The sequence below is a fragment of the Oncorhynchus kisutch genome, linkage group LG22, assembly GCF_002021735.2.
Source record: "Oncorhynchus kisutch isolate 150728-3 linkage group LG22, Okis_V2, whole genome shotgun sequence".
Classification (NCBI taxonomy): Eukaryota; Metazoa; Chordata; class Actinopteri; order Salmoniformes; family Salmonidae; genus Oncorhynchus; species Oncorhynchus kisutch.
In genome coordinates this window covers 54,827,921-54,850,229 of record NC_034195.2, presented here as the reverse complement: position 1 = coordinate 54,850,229, position 22,309 = coordinate 54,827,921, and the positions used below count along the sequence as shown (strand labels likewise).

The 22,309-nt window shown below is 48.5% G+C and overlaps 1 protein-coding gene across 2 annotated transcripts in view; it reads left to right on the top strand.

Moving 5' to 3' along the window:
• The first annotated feature begins 2,058 nt into the window (after positions 1-2,058).
• LOC109866055 (anoctamin-3) overlaps positions 2,059-22,309 on the top strand; it is an 87,409-nt gene continuing 67,158 nt past the window's right edge. For both annotated transcript variants that reach the window (XM_031801542.1, XM_031801541.1), the window contains exons 1-3: positions 2,059-2,329; positions 13,362-13,516; positions 15,154-15,310. In XM_031801542.1, coding sequence (XP_031657402.1) covers positions 2,284-2,329; positions 13,362-13,516; positions 15,154-15,310 — 358 coding nt within the window. In that variant the 5' untranslated portion in view covers positions 2,059-2,283. The remainder of the gene's footprint in view (positions 2,330-13,361; positions 13,517-15,153; positions 15,311-22,309) is intronic.

Genomic DNA, 22,309 nt, shown 5'->3' with positions numbered 1-22,309 from the left:
AGCCTGTCTCACCTGGTTTAGCCTGCCTGACCTGTCTAACCTGGTTTAGCCTGCCTGACCTGTCTAACCTGGTTTAGCCTGTCTGACCTGGTTTAGCCTGCCTGACCTGGTTTAGCCTGCCTGACCTGTCTAACCTGGTTTAGCCTGTCTGACCTGGTTTAGCCTGTCTGACCTGTTTAACCTGTTTTAGCCTGTCTGACCTGCCTGACCAGTCTAACCTGGTTTAGCCTGTCTAACCTGTCTGACCTGCCTGACCAGTCTAACCTGGTTTAGCCTGTCTAACCTGTTTAACCTGTCTGACCTGCCTGACCAGTCTAACCTGGTTTAGCCTGTCTAACCTGGTTTAGCTTGCCTGACCTGGTTTAGTCTCCTGGACCTGTCTAACCTGGTTAACCAGCCGGACCTGGTTTAGCCTGCTTGACCTTTCTGACCTGGTTTAGCCTGCTTGACCTTTCTGACCTGGTTTAGCCTGCTTGACCTTTCTAACCTGGTTTAGCCTGCTTGACCTTTCTAACCTGGTTTAGCCTGTCTGACCTGCCTGACCTGGTTTAGCCTGCCTGACCTGTCTAACCTGGTTTAGCCTGCCTGACCTGTCTAACCTGGTTTAGCCTGCCTGACCTGTCTATCCTGGTTTAGCCTGTCTGACCTGGTTTAGCCTGCCTGATCTGTCTAACCTGGTTTAGCCTGTCTGACCTGGTTTAGCCTGCCTGACCTGTCTAACCTGGTTTAGCCTGTCTGACCTGGTTTAGCCTGTCTGACCTGTTTAACCTGTCTAACCTGGTTTAGCCTGTCTGACCTGCCTGACCAGTCTAACCTGGTTTAGCCTGTCTAACCTGTTTAACCTGTCTGACCTGCCTGACCAGTCTAACCTGGTTTAGCCTGTCTAACCTGGTTTAGCTTGCCTGACCTGGTTTAGTCTCCTGGACCTGTCTAACCTGGTTACCCAGCCGGACCTGGTTTAGCCTGCTTGACCTTTCTGACCTGGTTTAGCCTGCTTGACCTTTCTGACCTGGTTTAGCCTGCTTGACCTTTCTGACCTGGTTAAGCCTGCTTGACCTTTCTAACCTGGTTTAGCCTGTCTGACCTGCCTGACCTGGTTTAGCCTGCCTGACCTGTCTAACCTGGTTTAGCCTGCCTGACCTGTCTAACCTGGTTTAGCCTGCCTGACCTGTCTATCCTGGTTTAGCCTGCCTGACCTGGTTTAGTCTGCCTGCCTGACCTGCCTATCCTGGTTTAGCCTGCCTGACCTGTCTATCCTGGTTTAGTCTGCCTGACCTGCCTATCTTGGTTTAGCCTGCCTGACCTGTCTATCCTGGTTTAGCCTGCCTGACCTGTCTATCCTGGTTTAGCCTGCCTGACCTGTCTAACATGGTTTAGCCTGTCTGACCTGCCTGACCTGGTTTAGCGTGCCTGTGGAAACTCCAGGTGTAGCAGAGCCCAATGGGATGAGATGGGGAGCATCTATCTCTCTCCTGTCTAAAGACTTTCATTGGCTTCATAACAGCAGGTAACTGCCTCAAAGCCATATAGGCTCTCGATATCTCTGGTCATCCTCTCACTAGTCCCATGAGCAGTAACCCTACGGAAGACAACCCAGGTAATGCTGCCAGCCAGGACACCCCCAGGTAATGCTGCCAATCAGGACACCCCCAGGTAATGCTGCCAATCAGGACACCCCCAGGTAATGCTGCCAGCCAGGACACCCCCAGGTAATGCTGCCAGCCAGGACACCCCCAGGTAATGCTGCCAGCCAGGACACCCCCAGGTAATGCTCCCAGTCAGGACAGACAATTAGTTGATGCTCTGGTTGGTGTGGTGAGGGTGGTAGACCCTTTGTCATGACCATTTGTCATGATGATATTTTATCAAGGATAATGGATATTATTATAATTTTTTAAATATTTGGTCGTTTGACAGAGAAGAAGCAGTAGCCTAAATTCAGAACCAGGTTCGCTGTGTGCGGAAAAAGGGGGTGGAGAGGAGGGACCATGGGGCCATCACGGGACCTCCCCTCCTGTACGTTACCATGACAACAGCCATGGATGGGGGAGCCACATGTGGAGGGAGGAGAGGAGATCAGTACAGGTGTTGATGTGGTTTCCGCATGGCTTTATTCATCCTTGCTGTGATGACTGTAGGTTACTGGACATGGATAGCTGCTGTCAGAACACCTACGCAATCTCACCATAGTTTCCCATTTTATTCGTTAACCTTGCTTTTCGGGAATACGGACTGTATAATTTAATTTACGGTGGAAATAATTATCAACAACCAAACGGTACTATGGTGCATCACTCGGGATCCACACAGTCCTTCAAGCAGCAAAACGGTTAGTAGTTATGTGAGTGTGTCGGTTTCGTTTTGATTCAGGCGTGTTACGTTTTAATGTGATGGTTGAAGTGGACTTTTTGTACCTTTTTGTTTACTAGTTTTGGATTTCAGTTTTTTTCTGGAATGACGAGCTGTTACGAGCGTTACCTCTGTTTCATTCCCTCCTCGCGCGCGCTATGATAACAGGGTTTCCTTGGAACAGGTGACACCGAGACGGTGCTGGCTGTTCTCTACAGTCTGAAATCATGTCATGATATTTGTCCATTTGTTCTCATTTTACCATTGAAATGAATTGACTTTTGACAAACAATCACATTTCTATTGATGCAACATGATATTGATGAGCCAGGCTAAATAAGGCCAAATAATACCCTTTTTTAAAATTCTGCGTCGGTCCATAAATCAGACACATTGATTGGTAGTTTCACACTTGTTTTCATAGCCTATCATCATTGGCAGTCTATTCCCTATGTAGAGCACTACCTGGGACTGGAGCACACTACCTGGGTCTAGACAGGTAGCCTATCGGTTACGAGCGTTTTGGGCAATAACCGAAAGGGCACTGGTTCGAATCCCCGAGCAGACTAGGTGGGGGGAAAAAAAATCTGTCGATGAGCCCTTTGAGCAAGGCACTTAGCCCTAATTATTCTTGTGAATCTCTCTGGATAGGAGTGTCTGGTAAATAACTACAATATAGATCCTCTCTGTGATAATTCAGAGCCAATACCTTGAGTGGTGCTCATAGTAAATCCACACACAGCATGTTATCATCCACAGGCTTCAAATGGCACCCTCTTCTCTATTGATCTATAAGTCTCTCTATTGATCTATAAGTCTCTCTATTGATCTATATAAGTCTCTCTATTGATCTATATAAGTCTCTCTATTGATCTATATAAGTCTCTCTATTGATCTATATAAGTCTCTCTATTGATCTATATAAGTCTCTCTATTGATCTATATAAGTCTCTCTATTGATCTATATAAGTCTCTCTATTGATCTATATAAGTCTCTCTATTGATCTATATAAGTCTCTCTATTGATCTATATAAGTCTCTCTATTGATCTATATAAGTCTCTCTATTGATCTATATAAGTCTCTCTATTGATCTATATAAGTCTCTCTATTGATCTATATAAGTCTCTCTATTGATCTATATAAGTCTCTCTATTGATCTATATAAGTCTCTATGATAAGTCTCTCTATTGATCTATATAAGTCTCTCTATTGATCTATATAAGTCTCTCTATAGATCTATATAAGTCTCTCTATTGATTTGATTAGTCCTGCACCATGTTATGCTGATTCCCAGTGGTCCTGCACCATGTTATGCTGATTCCCAGTGGTCCTGCACCATGTTATGCTGATTCCCAGTAGTCCTGCACCATGTTATGCTGATTCCCAGTGGTCCTGCACCATGTTATGCTGATTCCCAGTAGTCCTGCACCATGTTATACTGATTCCCAGTCGTCCTGCACCATGTTATGTTGTTATACTGATTCCCAGTAGTCCTGCACCATGTTATACTGATTCCCAGTCGTCCTGCACCATGTTATGTTGTTATACTGATTCCCAGTAGTCCTGTACCATGTTATACTGATTCCCAGTCGTCCTGCACCATGTTATGTTGTTATACTGATTCCCAGTAGTCCTGTACCATGTTATACTGATTCCCAGTAGTCCTGTACCATGTTATGCTGATTCCCAGTAGTCCTGTACCATGTTGTGCTGATTCCCAGTAGTCCTGTACCATGTTATACTGATTCCCAGTAGTCCTGCACCATGTTATGTTGTTATACTGATTCCCAGTAGTCCTGTGCCATGTTATACTGATTCCCAGTAGTCCTGTACCATGTTATACTGATTCCCAGTAGTCCTGTACCATGTTATGCTGATTCCCAGTAGTCCTGTACCATGTTATACTGATTCCCAGTAGTCCTGCACCATGTTATGTTGTTATGCTGATTCCCAGTAGTCCTGTACCATGTTATACTGATTCCCAGTAGTCCTGCACCATGTTATGCTGATTCCCAGTAGTCCTGTACCATGTTGTTATGCTGATTCCCAGTAGTCCTGTACCATGTTGTTATGCTGATTCCCAGTAGTCCTGTACCATGTTATGCTGATTCCCAGTAGTCCTGTACCATGTTGTTATGCTGATTCCCAGTAGTCCTGCACCATGTTATGCTGATTCCCAGTAGTCCTGCCACCCACACGTGGCAGCCTGACACCCACACGTGGCAGTCCTGAGTTCCTTACTCCCTCACACCATATGGTGTTTCTACGTGGTGAATAAGCTGCTGTGGTGTTGAGGGATGATAGGTGCACTATGGATGAGGCCGTGTTAATTTTGACACTTTTTCTTAGATTTAAGTCTCAGTCCCATTTTTTTGTCATTTGAATAATGATTCATTATAGTTATTTTCAAAATGATGAAAACAGAGGGCCATTTTAGTCAGGTAAATGCCATTTCATTTGTCACTTTAAAAAAAGAGGCTTTTATTTAACTAGGCAAGTCAGTTAAGAACAAATTCTTATTTACAATGACGGCCTAGGAACTGTGGGTTAACTGCCTTGTTCAGGGGGCAGAACAGGGGACAGATCTGTACCTTGTCAGCTCGGGGGGATTCAATCTAGCAACCTTTCGGTTACTGGCCCAACGTTCTAACCACTAGGATACCTGCCGCCCCTCCACTCTAACCACTAGGCTACCTGCCGCCCCTCCACTCTAACCACTAGGCTACCTGCCGCCCCTCCACTCTAACCACTAGGCTACCTGCCGCCCCTCCACTCTAACCACTAGGCTACCTGCCGTCCCTCCACTCTAACCACTAGGCTACCTGCCGTCCCTCCACTCTAACCACTAGGCTACCTGCCGTCCCTCCACTCTAACCACTAGGCTACCTGCCGTCCCTCCACTCTAACCACTAGGCTACCTGCCGTCCCTCCACTCTAACCACTAGGCTACCTGCCGTCCCTCCACTCTAACCACTAGGCTACCTGCCGTCCCTCCACTCTAACCACTAGGCTACCTGCCGCCCCTCCACTCTAACCACTAGGCTACCTGCCGCCCCTCCACTCTAACCACTAGGTTACCTGCCCCCCCCCCTCCACTCTAACCACTAGGCTACCTGCCACCCCTCCACTCTAACCAGCAGGCTACCTGCCCCCCCCCCCTCCACTCTAACCACTAGGCTACCTGCCGCCCCTCCACTCTAACCACTAGGCTACCTGCCGCCCCTCCACTCTAACCACTAGGCTACCTGCCGACCCTCCACTCTAACCACTAGGTTACCTGCCCCCCCCCCTCCACTCTAACCACTAGGCTACCTGCCACCCCTCCACTCTAACCACCAGGTTACCTGCCCCCCCCCCCCTCCACTCTAACCACTAGGCTACCTGCCCCCCCCTCCACTCTAACCACTAGGCTACCTGCCGCCCCTCCACTCTAACCACTAGGCTACCTGCCGCCCCTCCACTCTAACCACTAGGCTACCTGCCGACCCTCCACTCTAACCACTAGGCTACCTGTCGCCCCTCCACTCTAACCACTAGGCTACCTGCCGCCCCTCCACTCTAACCACTAGGCTACCTGCCGCCCCTCCACTCTAACCACTAGGCTACCTGCCGCCCCTCCACTCTAACCACTAGGCTACCTGCCGCCCCTCCACTCTAACCACTAGGCTACCTGCCGCCCCTCCACTCTAACCACTAGGCTACCTGCCGCCCCTCCACTCTAACCACTAGGCTACCTGCCGCCCCTCCACTCTAACCACTAGGCTACCTGCCCTCCCCCCCTCCACTCTAACCACTAGGTTACCTGCCACCCCTCCACTCTAACCACCAGGTTACCTGCCCCCCCCCTCCACTCTAACCACTAGGCTACCTGCCGTCCCTCCACTCTAACCACTAGGCTACCTGCCGTCCCTCCACTCTAACCACTAGGCTACCTGCCGTCCCTCCACTCTAACCACTAGGCTACCTGCCGTCCCTCCACTCTAACCACTAGGCTACCTGCCGTCCCTCCACTCTAACCACTAGGCTACCTGCCGTCCCTCCACTCTAACCACTAGGCTACCTGCCGCCCCTCCACTCTAACCACTAGGCTACCTGCCGCCCCTCCACTCTAACCACTAGGTTACCTGCCCCCCCCCTCCACTCTAACCACTAGGCTACCTGCCACCCCTCCACTCTAACCAGCAGGCTACCTGCCCCCCCCCTCCACTCTAACCACTAGGCTACCTGCCGCCCCCTCCACTCTAACCACTAGGCTACCTGCCGCCCCTCCACTCTAACCACTAGGCTACCTGCCGACCCTCCACTCTAACCACTAGGTTACCTGCCCCCCCCCCCTCCACTCTAACCACTAGGCTACCTGCCACCCCTCCACTCTAACCACCAGGTTACCTGCCCCCCCCCCCTCCACTCTAACCACTAGGCTACCTGCCCCCCCCCTCCACTCTAACCACTAGGCTACCTGCCGCCCCTCCACTCTAACCACTAGGCTACCTGCCGCCCCTCCACTCTAACCACTAGGCTACCTGCCGACCCTCCACTCTAACCACTAGGCTACCTGTCGCCCCTCCACTCTAACCACTAGGCTACCTGCCGCCCCTCCACTCTAACCACTAGGCTACCTGCCGCCCCTCCACTCTAACCACTAGGCTACCTGCCGCCCCTCCACTCTAACCACTAGGCTACCTGCCGCCCCTCCACTCTAACCACTAGGCTACCTGCCGCCCCTCCACTCTAACCACTAGGCTACCTGCCGCCCCTCCACTCTAACCACTAGGCTACCTGCCGCCCCTCCACTCTAACCACTAGGCTACCTGCCCTCCCCCCCTCCACTCTAACCACTAGGTTACCTGCCACCCCTCCACTCTAACCACCAGGTTACCTGCCCCCCCCCCTCCACTCTAACCACTAGGCTACTGCCCCCCCCCCCCTCCACTCTAACCACTAGGCTACCTGCGCCCCTCCACTCTAACCACTAGGCTACCTGCCGCCCCTCCACTCTAACCACTAGGCTACCTGCCGCCCCTCCACTCTAACCACTAGGTTACCTGCCCCCCCCCCCTCCACTCTAACCACTAGGCTACCTGCCACCCCTCCACTCTAACCACCAGGTTACCTGCCCCCCCCCTCCACTCTAACCACTAGGCTACCTGCCCCCCCCCTCCACTCTAACCACTAGGCTACCTGCCGCCCCTCCACTCTAACCACTAGGCTACCTGCCGCCCCTCCACTCTAACCACTAGGCTACCTGCCGCCCCTCCACTCTAACCACTAGGCTACCTGCCACCCCTCCACTCTAACCACTAGGCTACCTGCCGCCCCTCCACTCTAACCACTAGGCTACCTGCCGCCCCTCCACTCTAACCACTAGGCTACCTGCCGCCCCTCCACTCTAACCACTAGGCTACATGCCCCCCCTCCACTCTAACCACTAGGCTACCTGCCCCCCCTCCACTCTAACCACTAGGCTACCTGCCGCCCCTCCACTCTAACCACTAGGCTACCTGCCACCCCTCCACTCTAACCACCAGGTTACCTACCCCCCCCCCCCCCTCCACTCTAACCACTAGGCTACCTGCCGCCCCTCCGCTCTAACCACTAGGCTACCTGCCGCCCCTCCACTCTAACCACTAGGACACCTGCCGCCCCCCCTCTCTAACCACTAGGACACCTGCCGTCCCTCCACTCTAACCACTAGGCTACCTGCCGTCCCTCCACTCTAACAACTAGGACACCTGCCGCCCATCCACTCTAACCACTAGGCTACCTGCCGTCCCTCCACTCTAACCACTAGGACACCTGCCGCCCATCCACTCTAACCACTAGGCTACCTGCCGTCCCTCCACTCTAACCACTAGGACACCTGCCGCCCCTCCACTCTAACCACTAGGACACCTGCCGTCCCTCCACTCTAACCACTAGGACACCTGCCGCCCCGCTCACATTTTGTATGAACCTATAGTAAACATAAATCACTGACTTCCATGTGCACAAACACACACTTAACAAAAATATAAAACGCAACATGCAATAATTTCAAAAGATTTGACTGAGTTACAGTTAATTTAAGGAAATCAGTCAATTTAAATAAATATTAGGCCCTAATGTGTTGGTCACAGATATATATATGTATATGTATATATATATGTATATTTAAGTAAGGGGATCAGAAACGCAGTCAGAATCACAGCGGGCCACCTGTGCTGTTATGTAACTACAACTAGACAGATGGTTGAGAGAGAGAGACATCAGATGGAGAGAAATACAGATGGTTGTAGTTGGTGTGGTCTCTGTCTTTACAATGAACAGAAGGGTGTAGTCTGTGTGGTCTGTATGTCTTTACAATGAACAGAAGGGTGTAGTTGGTGTGGTCTGTATATCTTTACAATGAACAGATGGGTGTAGTTGGTGTAGTCTGCTGTCTGTATGTTTTACAATGAACAGATGGGTGTGTCTGTTGTCTGTATGTCTTTACACTGAAATGATGTACACAGTGTGCCTAGTGTTCTTTTGGCTTTACAATCTGTTACCAACCCGGCACATACCTAGTAATTACATGACTCAGTGTTGTGTGATAATTAGCTCCAGTTTATTCTCAGGGAGTAGATCAGCTTCTATACTGCAGATAGTAGCTTCCATCAACGTAATTATCTGCATCATTTCCAATCCCCCTCTCTACATATATTTTTTTTAAATTACACGGCCAAAAGTATATGCTCGTCGAACATCTCATTCCACATTGATGGGCATTAATATGGAGTTGGTCCTCCCCTTTGCTGCTATAACATCCTCCATGCCAAGATTGTGCACATCTGCCATCAAGGCAAAGGTTGGCTACTTTGAAGAAAGTCAAATATAAAATATATTTTTGATTTGTTTAACACTTTTTTTATGGTTACTACATGATTCCATATGTGTTATTTCATAGTTTTGATGTCTTCACTATTATTCTACAAATAAAGAAAAACCCTTGAATGAGTAGTTGTGTCTGAACTTTTGACTGATACACACTATTCATGATGCTTCCTCGTAAGGACGTTGCCAGGTTTCCTCCAGACATATCATGTTAGTTTCATCCGAACAGAGAATCTTGTTTCTCATGGCCTAAGAGTCTTTAGGTGCCTTTTGGCCAACTCCAAGTGGGCTGTCATGTGCCTTTTACTGAAGAGTGGCTTCTGTCTGGCCACTCTACCATAAAGGCCTGTTTGGTGGAGTCCTGCATAGATGGTTGTCCTTCTGGAAGGTTCTCCCATCTCCACAGAGGATCTCTAGAGCTCTGTCAGAGTGGACATCCGGTCTTGGTTAGACCCCTGACCAAGTCCTTTCTCCTGCGATTGCGCAGTTTGGCCGGGCGGCCAGCTCTAGGAAGAGTCTTTGAGGTTCTAAACTTCTTCCATTTAAGAATGATGGAGGCTACTGTTCTTGGGGACCTTCAATGCTGCAGACATTTTTTGGTACCCTTCCTAACATTTCTAAAAACCTTTTCGCTTTGTCATAATGGTTGTCACGGATCCCTCCGGGAACTTTCATTACACACACCTGTCCCCTATTTTCCACTGATTAGTACTTGTATAAGTGTGTCCTTTGGTTTCCATTGGGCTGTCCGCTATTGTTACAATGTCCGTTGGTGCGTGTGAGTACCTGTGCTTTGGGCTTTCGTGCCCTTGCGGATTGTGCAGATGATTACGGGTCTCGTCCCGTGTGTTCATCATTGTGCGCTTGTGTTATTTATTCGAGGTACTCCTTGTTCTTTTGTTTGGGTTTCAACCCTGTGTTTTGTATAGTGTTGATTTGTTCTTCGTCCTTTACATGACACCCCGTAATTTGGTTACAATAAAAAAACAACTATTACGCATTCCTGTTTCTGTCTCCCGAATCATTTATACCATCGTGACAATGGGGTATTGATTTACCCAGTTTATCAATATCAAATGTACCATTCAAATAAATGTTTACCGTTATGTTGTTTAGTTCGATTGGTGTAAAAATAAATCTAATTGATTATATGGTTGTCTAATTGATTAATTCAATCAATTAATTTCAAATGTAGTGATATTGAACTCATCAGCTCTGTCTGGATCAAGTGCCATTCTGTGACTGGCTAATACACAGTGTTGTCGTTTTGTTATCGATGATAACATGATGGTATCGTGATACTAAACCTGGTATATCCGTAACGAAGCCCAAATTCTGGTGTGATGAGACAGCGCTAAAACAAACCCCTCCGCCATTCTTTCTCCTTTCAGATTTACAACAAATGTGTGAAATGTCTTGGGGGGGGCTTAGAGGCTTTGAGTGTTTTTTTTTGAAGCTCTAAATCAAAGAAATGCAATTATCAATTGAAGTTAAGATTTAGTTTTAGTAGCTAGACTTTTAGCTTATGTCACTAATGACGCCTGAACACCCCTCTGTGAACCTAACAGATGGTGTGAGTCCTAAATGGCACCCTAAGCACTAATCAGGGAATACGGTGCCATTTTGGGACGTAGCCTGTGTTCTTTGATATGTTGCCAAGCAGAGAGAGAGAAACCGCTTCTGCGGGGAGAAGCTCTGGGGCATCACCTCCGTCTGGGCTCTGAGCAATAATTGTAGGCAGCACTGCAGTTTTGGGGGTTTGGCTGTGTGTGCATGTATGGGTGCGTGCACTAGTAGATGCATGCTTTTGAGTTCAATATCATTACATTTTAAATCTTTAGCCAACATTTTTCAGAGACAGCAAAGTGTATGCATAAATTAATCAATTATACCATGCTAAAACGTGACATATAATCTTGGTTTCATCTGCACACGAAAATGTATATATTTTTTGCAGAGTAGGTTGATAACGATGTTATCAATTTTTCAAAACAACATTCCCAGCTAATGAGAAAACAGTGAACAAGATTTAACAAGGCCACCTACGGGTTTGGTAAGAAGCCCCTCTTCCCACATGTGTTGTTACTACCTCTGAGGGTTTAGAGCATGAGGTAGTCACCTCATACAAGTACCTGGGAGTATGGCAAGACTGTAGAGCTAACATGATGCAGCCCAGACTCCCAGTACAGGCTAGCAGTGAGTTAGTGGAGCTAACATTATGCAGCCCAGACTCCCAGTACAGGCTAGCAGTGAGTTAGTAGAGCTAACATGATGCAGCCCAGACTCCCAGTACAGGCTAGCAGTGAGTTAGTAGAGCTAACATGATGCAGCCCAGACTCCCAGTACAGGCTAGCAGTGAGTTAGTGGAGCTAACATGATGCAGCCCAGACTCCCAGTACAGGCTAGCAGTGAGTTAGTAGAGCTAACATGATGCAGCCCAGACTCCCAGTACAGGCTAGCAGTGAGTTAGTAGAGCTAACATGATGCAGCCCAGACTCCCAGTACAGGCTAGCAGTGAGTTAGTAGAGCTAACATGATGCAGCCCAGACTCCCAGTACAGGCTAGCAGTGAGTTAGTGGAGCTAACATGATGCAGCCCAGACTCCCAGTACAGGCTAGCAGTGAGTTAGTAGAGCTAACATGATGCAGCCCAGACTCCCAGTACAGGCTAGCAGTGAGTTAGTAGAGCTAACATGATGCAGCCCAGACTCCCAGTACAGGCTAGCAGTGAGTTAGTGGAGCTAACATGATGCAGCCCAGACTCCCAGTACAGGCTAGCAGTGAGTTAGTAGAGCTAACATGATGCAGCCCAGACTCCCAGTACAGGCTAGCAGTGAGTTAGTAGAGCTAACATGATGCAGCCCAGACTCCCAGTACAGGCTAGCAGTGAGTTAGTAGAGCTAACATGATGCAGCCCAGACTCCCAGTACAGGCTAGCAGTGAGTTAGTGGAGCTAACATGATGCAGCCCAGACTCCCAGGCTAGCAGGCACGTTGCGCTCGCGTTATAAAGGGGAATATTGGCTACACTGATCGACAGACTTGATCTGCGAGACCGAAAGTACCCAGTGGTGGAAAAAGTGGTGGAAAAAGTACCCAATTGTCATACTTGAATGAAAGTAAAGTAAGTGAGTCACCCAGTAAAATACTACTTGAGTAAAAATCTAAAGTATTTGGTTTGAAATATACTTAAGTACCAAAAGTAAATGTAATTGCTAAAATACAAGTCTTTTTTATATTTGAACAGGCAGTTAACCCACTGTTCCTAGGCTGTCATTGAAAATAAGAATTTGTTCTTAACTAACTAGTCTACTTAAATAAAGTTTTTTTTTTTTAAAGGGCTTTGGTCTCTTGTTTCCAAGAGGGCCTCTGCCTTGGAGAGCTGGGACTAAGAGTCCATAGACATCTTCTAAGACATGAAAGATTCTAAGATTCAAACAAAAAAACATATTTTTTTTTTTGCCTGGCAGTGATGTCACGTGTCCAACCCTCCCTGATCAATCATGTCGTCCCCAAGTTGACCCGCTAGAGGGACACCGATCCATAAGAAGTTTTTAACTCTCTTCCCTTGACGTCATATCGTCCTCTGTTCCCCTGGAGACTGGAATAGTTTAAAACTGGGATCGAATAGTTTACTGATGCTGGTTTCTTCACAAACACGCACCAGTTTCCCCTTCAGAGCCATGTAGAATTTCCATGGGTGCTAATTTCACACAATAGAAAAACTCCATTCAGTGACAGGACTATTTCAAACTCATTCACCAAGCCATGTCCCTATAGGTCCATTAAACCAGCTGCTATTTCTGCTGACTGAGGGGTCATGTTGAGGCTAGATACAGTCTTATTGGATCAGGGATGTTAGTTGCTGTTTTGCCCTTGAGCAAGGCACTTAACCCCCCCGTGCTGATCCAAGTCTATGAGTGTTGTGTGGGGTTAGGGTAATAAGGGTAATTAATTAGCAAAAACACATTTACGATTCACATCGGACAATTTAAGTTAATCTCTTTTCCCATCTGCATCCCACCTCTCTCTCCTCCTCTACATCTCCCCCCCCCTCTCTCCTCCTCCTCCCTCTCCTCCTCCTCCTCTCCCCCCTCTCCTCGTCTCCCCAACCCCCCCATCTCCCTCCTCTCCCCAACCCCCCCATCTCCCTCCTCCAGGCATGCACACAAGCATCAGTGAGATCTTGAAGGAGAAGCCGCTGAATCCATCCCGTCGCAGTCTGCCCTGCCTGACTCAGAACCAGATACACCCACAGAGCCTCAGCCACGTTCTGTCCATGCCCTGCACCCCCGACGACAAGCCGCAGACACCGGTAGGGTTGGGGGGGGGTATTTTATTACATTACTTAGGTCAACAAAAAAAAAACACTTCTCTGGAACCCTCAGTTTCACCATTTTGTTGTAGCCTTGAACTAGTTTCCCGGATGAATCTAATCAAGGCCTTGATTAGTGGAGATGTTTGAATCAGGTGTGCTTGCTCTGGAATAGATAACAAACTGTAACGACTGGGGGTCCCCCGAGTTTGAGATCCAATGACTTATGTCACGATTCAATACATATTGTGATTCTATGTACGGTGCATTTCGGAAAGTATTCAGACCCCTTCGCCCTTTTCTACATTTTGTCATGTTACAACCTTAAAATGGATTCAATTCATGTATTTCCTCATAAATCTACACTAACAAAGAGATGACAGGTTTATAAAAATAAAATAAAAAAATACCTTATTTACATAAGTATTCAGACCCCTTCGCCCTTTTCTACAAACTGTGCAATCGCGGGAGAAAGGACTTGGTCAGGGAGCTAACCAAGATCCGATGGTCTGACAGAGCTCTAGAGATCCTCTGTGGAGATGGGAGAAACTTCCAGAAGGACAACCATCTCTGCAGCACTCCACCAAACAGGCCTTTATGGTAGAGCGGCCAGACAGAAGCCACTCTTCAGTAAAAGGCACATGACAGCCTGCTTGGAGTTGGCCAAAAGGCACCTAAAGACTCTTAGGCCATGAGAAACAAGATTCTCTGGTCTGATGAAACCAAGATTATACGTCACGTCTGGAGGAAACCTGGCAACGTCCCTACGGTGAAGCATGATGGTGGCAGCATCATGCTGTGGGGATGTTTTTCAGCAGCAGGGACTGGGAGACTAGTCAGGATCGAGGCAAAGATGAACAGAGTAAAGTACTAAGAGATCCTTGATGAAAACCTGCTCAGGACCTCAGACTGGGGTGAAGGTTCACCTTCCAACAGGACAACCACCCTAAGCACACAGCCAAGACAATGCAGGTGTGGCTTCAGGACAAGTCTCTGAATGTCCTTGAGTGGCCAAGCCAGAGCCCGGACTTGAACCCGATCTAACATCTCTGGAGAGACCTGAAAATAGCTGTGCAGCTACGCTCCCCATCCAACCTGACAGAGCTTGAGAGGATCTGCAGAGAAGAATGGGAGTAACTCCCCAAATACAGGTGTGCCAAGCTTGTAGCTTTATACCCATGAAAACTTGATGCTGTAATCACTGCCAAAGGTGCTTCAACAAAGTAAAGAGTATGAATACTTACGTAAATGTGATATTTTTGCAAAATTTGCAATAATGTCTAAAAACCTGTTTTTGCTTTGTCATTATGGGGTATCGTGTGAAGATTGATGAGGGGGAAAAAAACGATTTAATCCATTTTGGAATAAGGCTGTAACGTAACGAAATGTGTAATAAGTCAAGGGGACTGAATACTTTCTGAATGCGCTGTGTGTATCATGATTCTATATGGATTGCGATTCGATATTCCAAACATATTGCTCACTATATGCCTACCACAGTGAGATGAGAGAGAGCCATGAGAAGCTACAGGACAATAAATAGACAAGTTTTGGAGCAGGTACAGCCGACTAGCTGGATCTATTTTGGAGCAGGTATAGCCGACTAGCTGGATCTATTTTCCCTCTTCCATCTGCAGCCGGATCTCCAGGACCAGACACGTGCCCAGCTCCAGACCCAGCAGGTCGACCCCTGGTTACAGGCCCAGGGAAAGGACCACCGTCAGCTCCAAGCCCAGACCCAGCCTCTGACCCACAGTCACAGCACCTCCTGCACCCTCATCCCCTCAAAGACAGGTCAGTCAGTCGGTGTGTCTGTCCGTTCTCCCCACAGCCTGTCGGAGTTTTTAGACGTATTCTACAACAACTTTAACAGTACGGTCAGTACATACAGTTTTAGTGTAGTGTGATTCCTGGAGGAAGTTAACCCACATCCTCACATACTGTAGGTCTAACAAGGTCATGATGGGTTGATGCAGGGTGAGACCAGTTTTAGTGTAGTGTGATTCCTGGAGGAAGTTAACCCACATCCTCACATACTGTAGGTCTAACAAGGTCATGATGGGTTGATGCAGGGTGAGATCAGTTTTCACTCTCGGCGACAGCATCATGACATATAATATATATACAAAAGTATGTGGACAACCCGTAAAATTAGTGACTTCGGCTATTTCAGCCACACCCGTTGCTGACAGGTGTATAAAATCGAGCACGCAGCCATGCATTCTCCATAGACAAACATTGGCAGTAGAATGGCCCTTACTGAAGAGGTCAGTGACTTTCAACGTGGCACCGTCCTAGGATGCCACCTTTCCAATAAGTCAGTCAAATTTCTGCCCTGCTAGAACTGCCCCAGTCAACTGTAAGTGCTGTTATTGTGAAGTGGAAACACATTCTCTGGCAGACATGGCTGTCAATGTTAAGGATCTGGTGTTATTTTAACCAACAGCCACACTGTCCTACATTTGAATTGTGCATTCTGGGTTTGGCGAATGCCAGGAGAACTCTACCTGCCCAAATTCATAGTGCCAACTGTACATTTTGGTGGAGGAGGAATAATGGTCTGAGGATGTTTTTCGTGGTTCGGGCCCCTTAGTTCCAGTGAAGGGAATAGTTAACGCAACAGCATCCAATGACATTCTAGACGATTCTCTGCTTCCAACTTTGGGGCAAATTTGGGGACGGCCCTTTCCTGTTTCAGCATGACAATGCACTAAGCGAGGTCCATACAGAAATTGTTTGTCAAGATTGGTGTGGAAGAACTTGACTGGCCTGCACAGAGCCCTGACCTCAACCCCATCAAACACCTTTGGGATAAATTGGAACGCCAAATTAATGCCCATGATTTTAGAATGACATGTTATTTTTGGTCATGTAGTGTAGATTGATGGTACACTTTCTACACTGTAATTGCTACTCACTATCATGGACTGTTTACTATTTATCATGGTCTGTTTACTGTTTATCATGGACTGTTTACTATTTATCATGGTCTGTTTACTGTTTATCATGGACTGTTTACCATGGACTGTTTACTGTTTATCATGGACCGTTTCCTGTTTATCATATCAGTACTTAATCCACTGAATAGACTGGTACTTAATCCACCATCATGTGAGATTTGTTTATGATGATGATAACATGTGATAATGATTTGATTCATTGTTAGCTCTGGCAGACTGTAAAATACATTATGTTGCTCTGGTATTAAAAAAAAAAACAGGAAGCTTTTTTTTCAGTGGTTCCAATGGTTCCGTAACCATATACCCTTTTAAACTTGCCCTTACCTCAAGCCCCGTAAACCTAGCCCTTACCTCAAGCACCGTAAACCTAACCCTTACCTCAAGCCCAGTAAACCTAACCCTTACCTCAAGACCAGTAAACCTAACCCTTACCTCAAGCCCAGTAAACCTAACCCTTACCTCAAGCCCCGTAAACATAACCCTTACCTCAAGCCCCGTAAACCTAACCCTTACCTCAAGCCCCGTAAACCTAACCCTTACCTCAAGCCCCGTAAACCTAACCCTAACCTCAAGCCCCGTAAACCTAACCCTTACCTCAAGCCCCGTAAACCTAACCCTTACCTCAAGCCCCGTAAACCTAACCCTAACTTCAAGCCCCGTAAACCTAACCCTAACCTCAAGCCCCGTAAACCTAACCCTAACCTCAAGCCCCGTAAACCTAACCCTAACCTCAAGCCCCGTAAACCTAACCCTTACCTCAAGCCCCGTAAACCTAACCCTTACCTCAAGCCCCGTAAACCTAACCCTAACCTCAAGCCCCGTAAACCTAACCCTAACCTCAAGCCCCGTAAACCTAACCCTAACCTCAAGCCCCGTAAACCTAACCCTAACCTCAAGCCCCGTAAACCTAACCCTAACCTCAAGCCCCGTAAACCTAACCCTAACCTCAAGCCCCGTAAACCTAACCCTTACCTCAAGCCCCGTAAACCTAACCCTTACCTCAAGCCCCGTAAACCTAGCCCTTACCTCAAGCCCAGTAAACCTAACCCTTACCTCAAGCCCCGTAAACATAACCCTTACCTCAAGCCCCGTAAACCTAACCCTTACCTCAAGCCCCGTAAACCTAACCCTTACCTCAAGCCCCGTAAACCTAACCCTAACCTCAAGCCCCGTAAACCTAACCCTAACCTCAAGCCCCGTAAACCTAACCCTAACCTCAAGCCCCGTAACCTAACCCTTACCTCAAGCCCCGTAAACCTAACCCTAACCTCAAGCCCCGTAAACCTAACCCTAACCTCAAGCCCCGTAAACCTAACCCTAACCTCAAGCCCCGTAAACCTAACCCTAACCTCAAGCCCCGTAAACCTAACCCTAACCTCAAGCCCCGTAACCTAACCCTTACCTCAAGCCCCGTAAACCTAACCCTTACCTCAAGCACCGTAAACCTAACCCTTACCTCAAGCCCCGTAAACCTAACCCTTACCTCAAGCCCCGTAAACCTAGCCCTTACCTCAAGCCCCGTAAACCTAACCCTTACCTCAAGCCCCGTAAACCTAACCCTTACCTCAAGCCCCGTAAACCTAACCCTTACCTCAAGCCCCGTAAACCTAACCCTAACCTCAAGCCCCGTAAACCTAACCCTAACCTCAAGCCCCGTAAACCTAACCCTTACCTCAAGCCCCGTAAACCTAACCCTTACCTCAAGCCCCGTAAACCTAACCCTAACTTCAAGCCCCGTAAACCTAACCCTAACCTCAAGCCCCGTAAACCTAACCCTAACCTCAAGCCCCGTAAACCTAACCCTAACCTCAAGCCCCGTAAACCTAACCCTTACCTCAAGCCCCGTAAACCTAACCCTTACCTCAAGCCCCGTAAACCTAACCCTAACCTCAAGCCCCGTAAACCTAACCCTAACCTCAAGCCCCGTAAACCTAACCCTAACCTCAAGCCCCGTAAACCTAACCCTAACCTCAAGCCCCGTAAACCTAACCCTAACCTCAAGCCCCGTAAACCTAACCCTAACCTCAAGCCCCGTAAACCTAACCCTTACCTCAAGCCCCGTAAACCTAACCCTTACCTCAAGCCCCGTAAACCTAGCCCTTACCTCAAGCCCCGTAAACCTAACCCTTACCTCAAGCCCCGTAAACATAACCCTTACCTCAAGCCCCGTAAACCTAACCCTTACCTCAAGCCCCGTAAACCTAACCCTTACCTCAAGCCCCGTAAACCTAACCCTAACCTCAAGCCCCGTAAACCTAACCCTAACCTCAAGCCCCGTAAACCTAACCCTAACCTCAGGCCCCGTAAACCTAACCCTAACCTCAAGCCCCGTAAACCTAACCCTAACCTCAAGCCCCGTAAACCTAACCCTAACCTCAAGCCCCGTAACCTAACCCTTACCTCAAGCCCCGTAAACCTAACCCTAACCTCAAGCCCCGTAAACCTAACCCTAACCTCAAGCCCCGTAAACCTAACCCTAACCTCAAGCCCCGTAAACCTAACCCTTACCTCAAGCCCCGTAAACCTAACCCTTACCTCAAGCCCCGTAAACCTAACCCTAACTTCAAGCCCCGTAAACCTAACCCTAACCTCAAGCCCCGTAAACCTAACCCTAACCTCAAGCCCCGTAAACCTAACCCTAACCTCAAGCCCCGTAAACCTAACCCTTACCTCAAGCCCCGTAAACCTAACCCTTACCTCAAGCCCCGTAAACCTAACCCTAACCTCAAGCCCCGTAAACCTAACCCTAACCTCAAGCCCCGTAAACCTAACCCTAACCTCAAGCCCCGTAAACCTAACCCTAACCTCAAGCCCCGTAAACCTAACCCTAACCTCAAGCCCCGTAAACCTAACCCTAACCTCAAGCCCCGTAAACCTAACCCTTACCTCAAGCCCCGTAAACCTAACCCTTACCTCAAGCCCCGTAAACCTAGCCCTTACCTCAAGCCCAGTAAACCTAACCCTTACCTCAAGCCCCGTAAACATAACCCTTACCTCAAGCCCCGTAAACCTAACCCTTACCTCAAGCCCCGTAAACCTAACCCTTACCTCAAGCCCCGTAAACCTAACCCTAACCTCAAGCCCCGTAAACCTAACCCTAACCTCAAGCCCCGTAAACCTAACCCTAACCTCAGGCCCCGTAAACCTAACCCTAACCTCAAGCCCCGTAAACCTAACCCTAACCTCAAGCCCCGTAAACCTAACCCTAACCTCAAGCCCCGTAACCTAACCCTTACCTCAAGCCCCGTAAACCTAACCCTAACCTCAAGCCCCGTAAACCTAACCCTAACCTCAAGCCCCGTAAACCTAACCCTAACCTCAAGCCCCGTAAACCTAACCCTAACCTCAAGCCCCGTAAACCTAACCCTAACCTCAAGCCCCGTAAACCTAACCCTAACCTCAAGCCCCGTAAACCTAACCCTAACCTCAAGCCCCGTAAACCTAACCCTTACCTCAAGCCCCGTAAACCTAACCCTAACCTCAAGCCCCGTAAACCTAACCCTAACCTCAAGCCCCGTAAACCTAACCCTAACCTCAAGCCCCGTAAACCTAACCCTTACCATAACCTTTGACTATACCCGGTTGAGTATCCACTGCCTAAAAAAAAAAAAAATGTTTAATTTGTTTTCATAGTGACAGTGACATTGCTTACACATGGTATTGATTTGAGATGATTGTGATACATCTTCAGGTGGTGTTGTGTAAAGCGGTGGCTGTTAAACGTTAGCGTCACTGTGAGGCGTGGGGGGGAAACTATGCAGTGGTGTGGTGAGCAACACACCGCGTTAAGCCACAGTGGATAAGATAGATGTCACCACTGTGAGGGAGAAGAAAAATCATTCTCCTCTAATAAGGAAATCTGTAGCGGTGGGAGAATTCACTCAAATACCATTCACATTCAAATGAGCAGTTTAGCATGACTCAGAAGTCCCTGGATGCGTCCCCAAATTCACCTGCATAGTGCACTACCTTTGACCACTATAGGGAATAGGTTGCCATTTGGGACGGGACACTGTCTATTCTGAGCACGATCCAGCAGGGAAAATACACTCTGGTGCCAGATCGTTTTTTTTTTTGTTGCTGTCAGGTCTGTGCAAAATATGAATCGTGTTGCACGACACCATTTTTTTTTACGTTGTCATAACATAAGTCATGTAAGATGATGATTAGTGCTCTGTACAGTCTGTTCCATAATGACTGGATCACAGAAATAGAATTACATGGACTATCTCTATGAGCTAGATCCTCTGTAATGTATGTAGTCGCGATGGGTCGTTTTAACACCTTTCAGGAATGTGGGGTGAAAGGTAGCCTAGTGGTTAGAGTCGAGGGGCGGGAGGTAACCTAGTGGTTAGAGTGGAGGGGCGGCAGGTAATCTAGTGGTTAGAGTGGAGGGGTGGAAGGTAACCTAGTGGTTAGAGTGGAGGGGCGGCAGGTAACCTAGTGGTTAGAGTGGAGGGGTGGAAGGTAACCTAGTGGTTAGAGTGGAGGGGCGGCAGGTAGTCTAGTGGTTAGAGTGAAGGGGCGGCAGGTAGGCTAGTGGTTAGAGTGGAGGGGTGGAAGGTAACCTAGTGGTTAGAGTGGAGGGGCGGCAGGTAACCTAGTGGTTAGAGTGGAGGGGTGGAAGGTAACCTAGTGGTTAGAGTGGAGGGGCGGCAGGTAGTCTAGTGGTTAGAGTGAAGGGGCGGCAGGTAGTCTAGTGGTTAGAGTGGAGGGGCGGCAGGTAGTCTAGTGGTTAGAGTGGAGGGGCGGCAGGTAGCCTAGTGGTTAGAGTGGAGGGGCGGCAGGTAGCCTAGTGGTTAGAGTGGAGGGGTGGCAGGTAGCATAGTGGTTAGAGTGGAGGGGCGGCAGGTAGCCTAGTGGTTAGATTTGAGGGGCGGCAGGTAGTCTAGTGGTTAGAGTGGAGGGGTGGAAGGTAACCTAGTGGTTAGAGTGGAGGGGCGGCAGGTAACCTAGTGGTTAGAGTGGAGGGGCGGCAGGTAACCTAGTGGTTAGAGTGTAGGGGCGGCAGGTAACCTAGTGGTTAGAGTGGAGGGGCGGCAGGTAACCTAGTGGTTAGAGTGGAGGGGCGGCAGGTAACCTAGTTGTTAGAGTGGAGGGGCGGCAGGTAACCTAGTGGTTAGAGTGGAGGGGCGGCAGGTAACCCAGTGGTTAGAGTGGAGGGGCGGCAGGTAACCTAGTGGTTAGAGTGGAGGGGCGGCAGGTAACCCAGTGGTTAGAGTGGAGGGGCGGCAGGTAACCCAGTGGTTAGAGTGGAGGGGCGGCAGGTAACCCAGTGGTTAGAGTGGAGGGGCGGCAGGTAACCTAGTGGTTAGAGTGGAAGGGGCGGCAGGTAGCCTAGTGGTTAGAGTGGAGGGGCGGCAGGCAGCCTAATGGTTAGAGTGGAGGGGTGGGAGGTAACCTAGTGGTTAGAGCGTTGGGACCAGTAACCGAAAAGGTTGCAAGATCGAATCCCAGAGCTGACCAGGTAAAAATCTGTCGTTCTGCCCCCTGAACAAGGCAGTTAACCCACTGTTCCTAGGCCGTCATTGAAAATAAGAATTTGTTCGTATTAACTGACTTGTCTTGTTAAATAAAGGTAAAATTAAAACGTGTTGACTATCTTTGACAGAGGAACACTGATATCAATGAATAACTACAGACATCGATGATTCCAAAACCCCAAAGGGTTTTTAAAGAAACAGTACCACTGGCCGCCCCACCACCGTTGTTGCTGTTCTTTGTGGCCGAGCTGAGGAGCGTTGTGCAGCCTGGTAAAACAACAATGTGTAGCACATGTTACGCTTGATGTCAGAGGGGGAAAACAGTGTTGGGTTTATGTAGTAACTTCTTT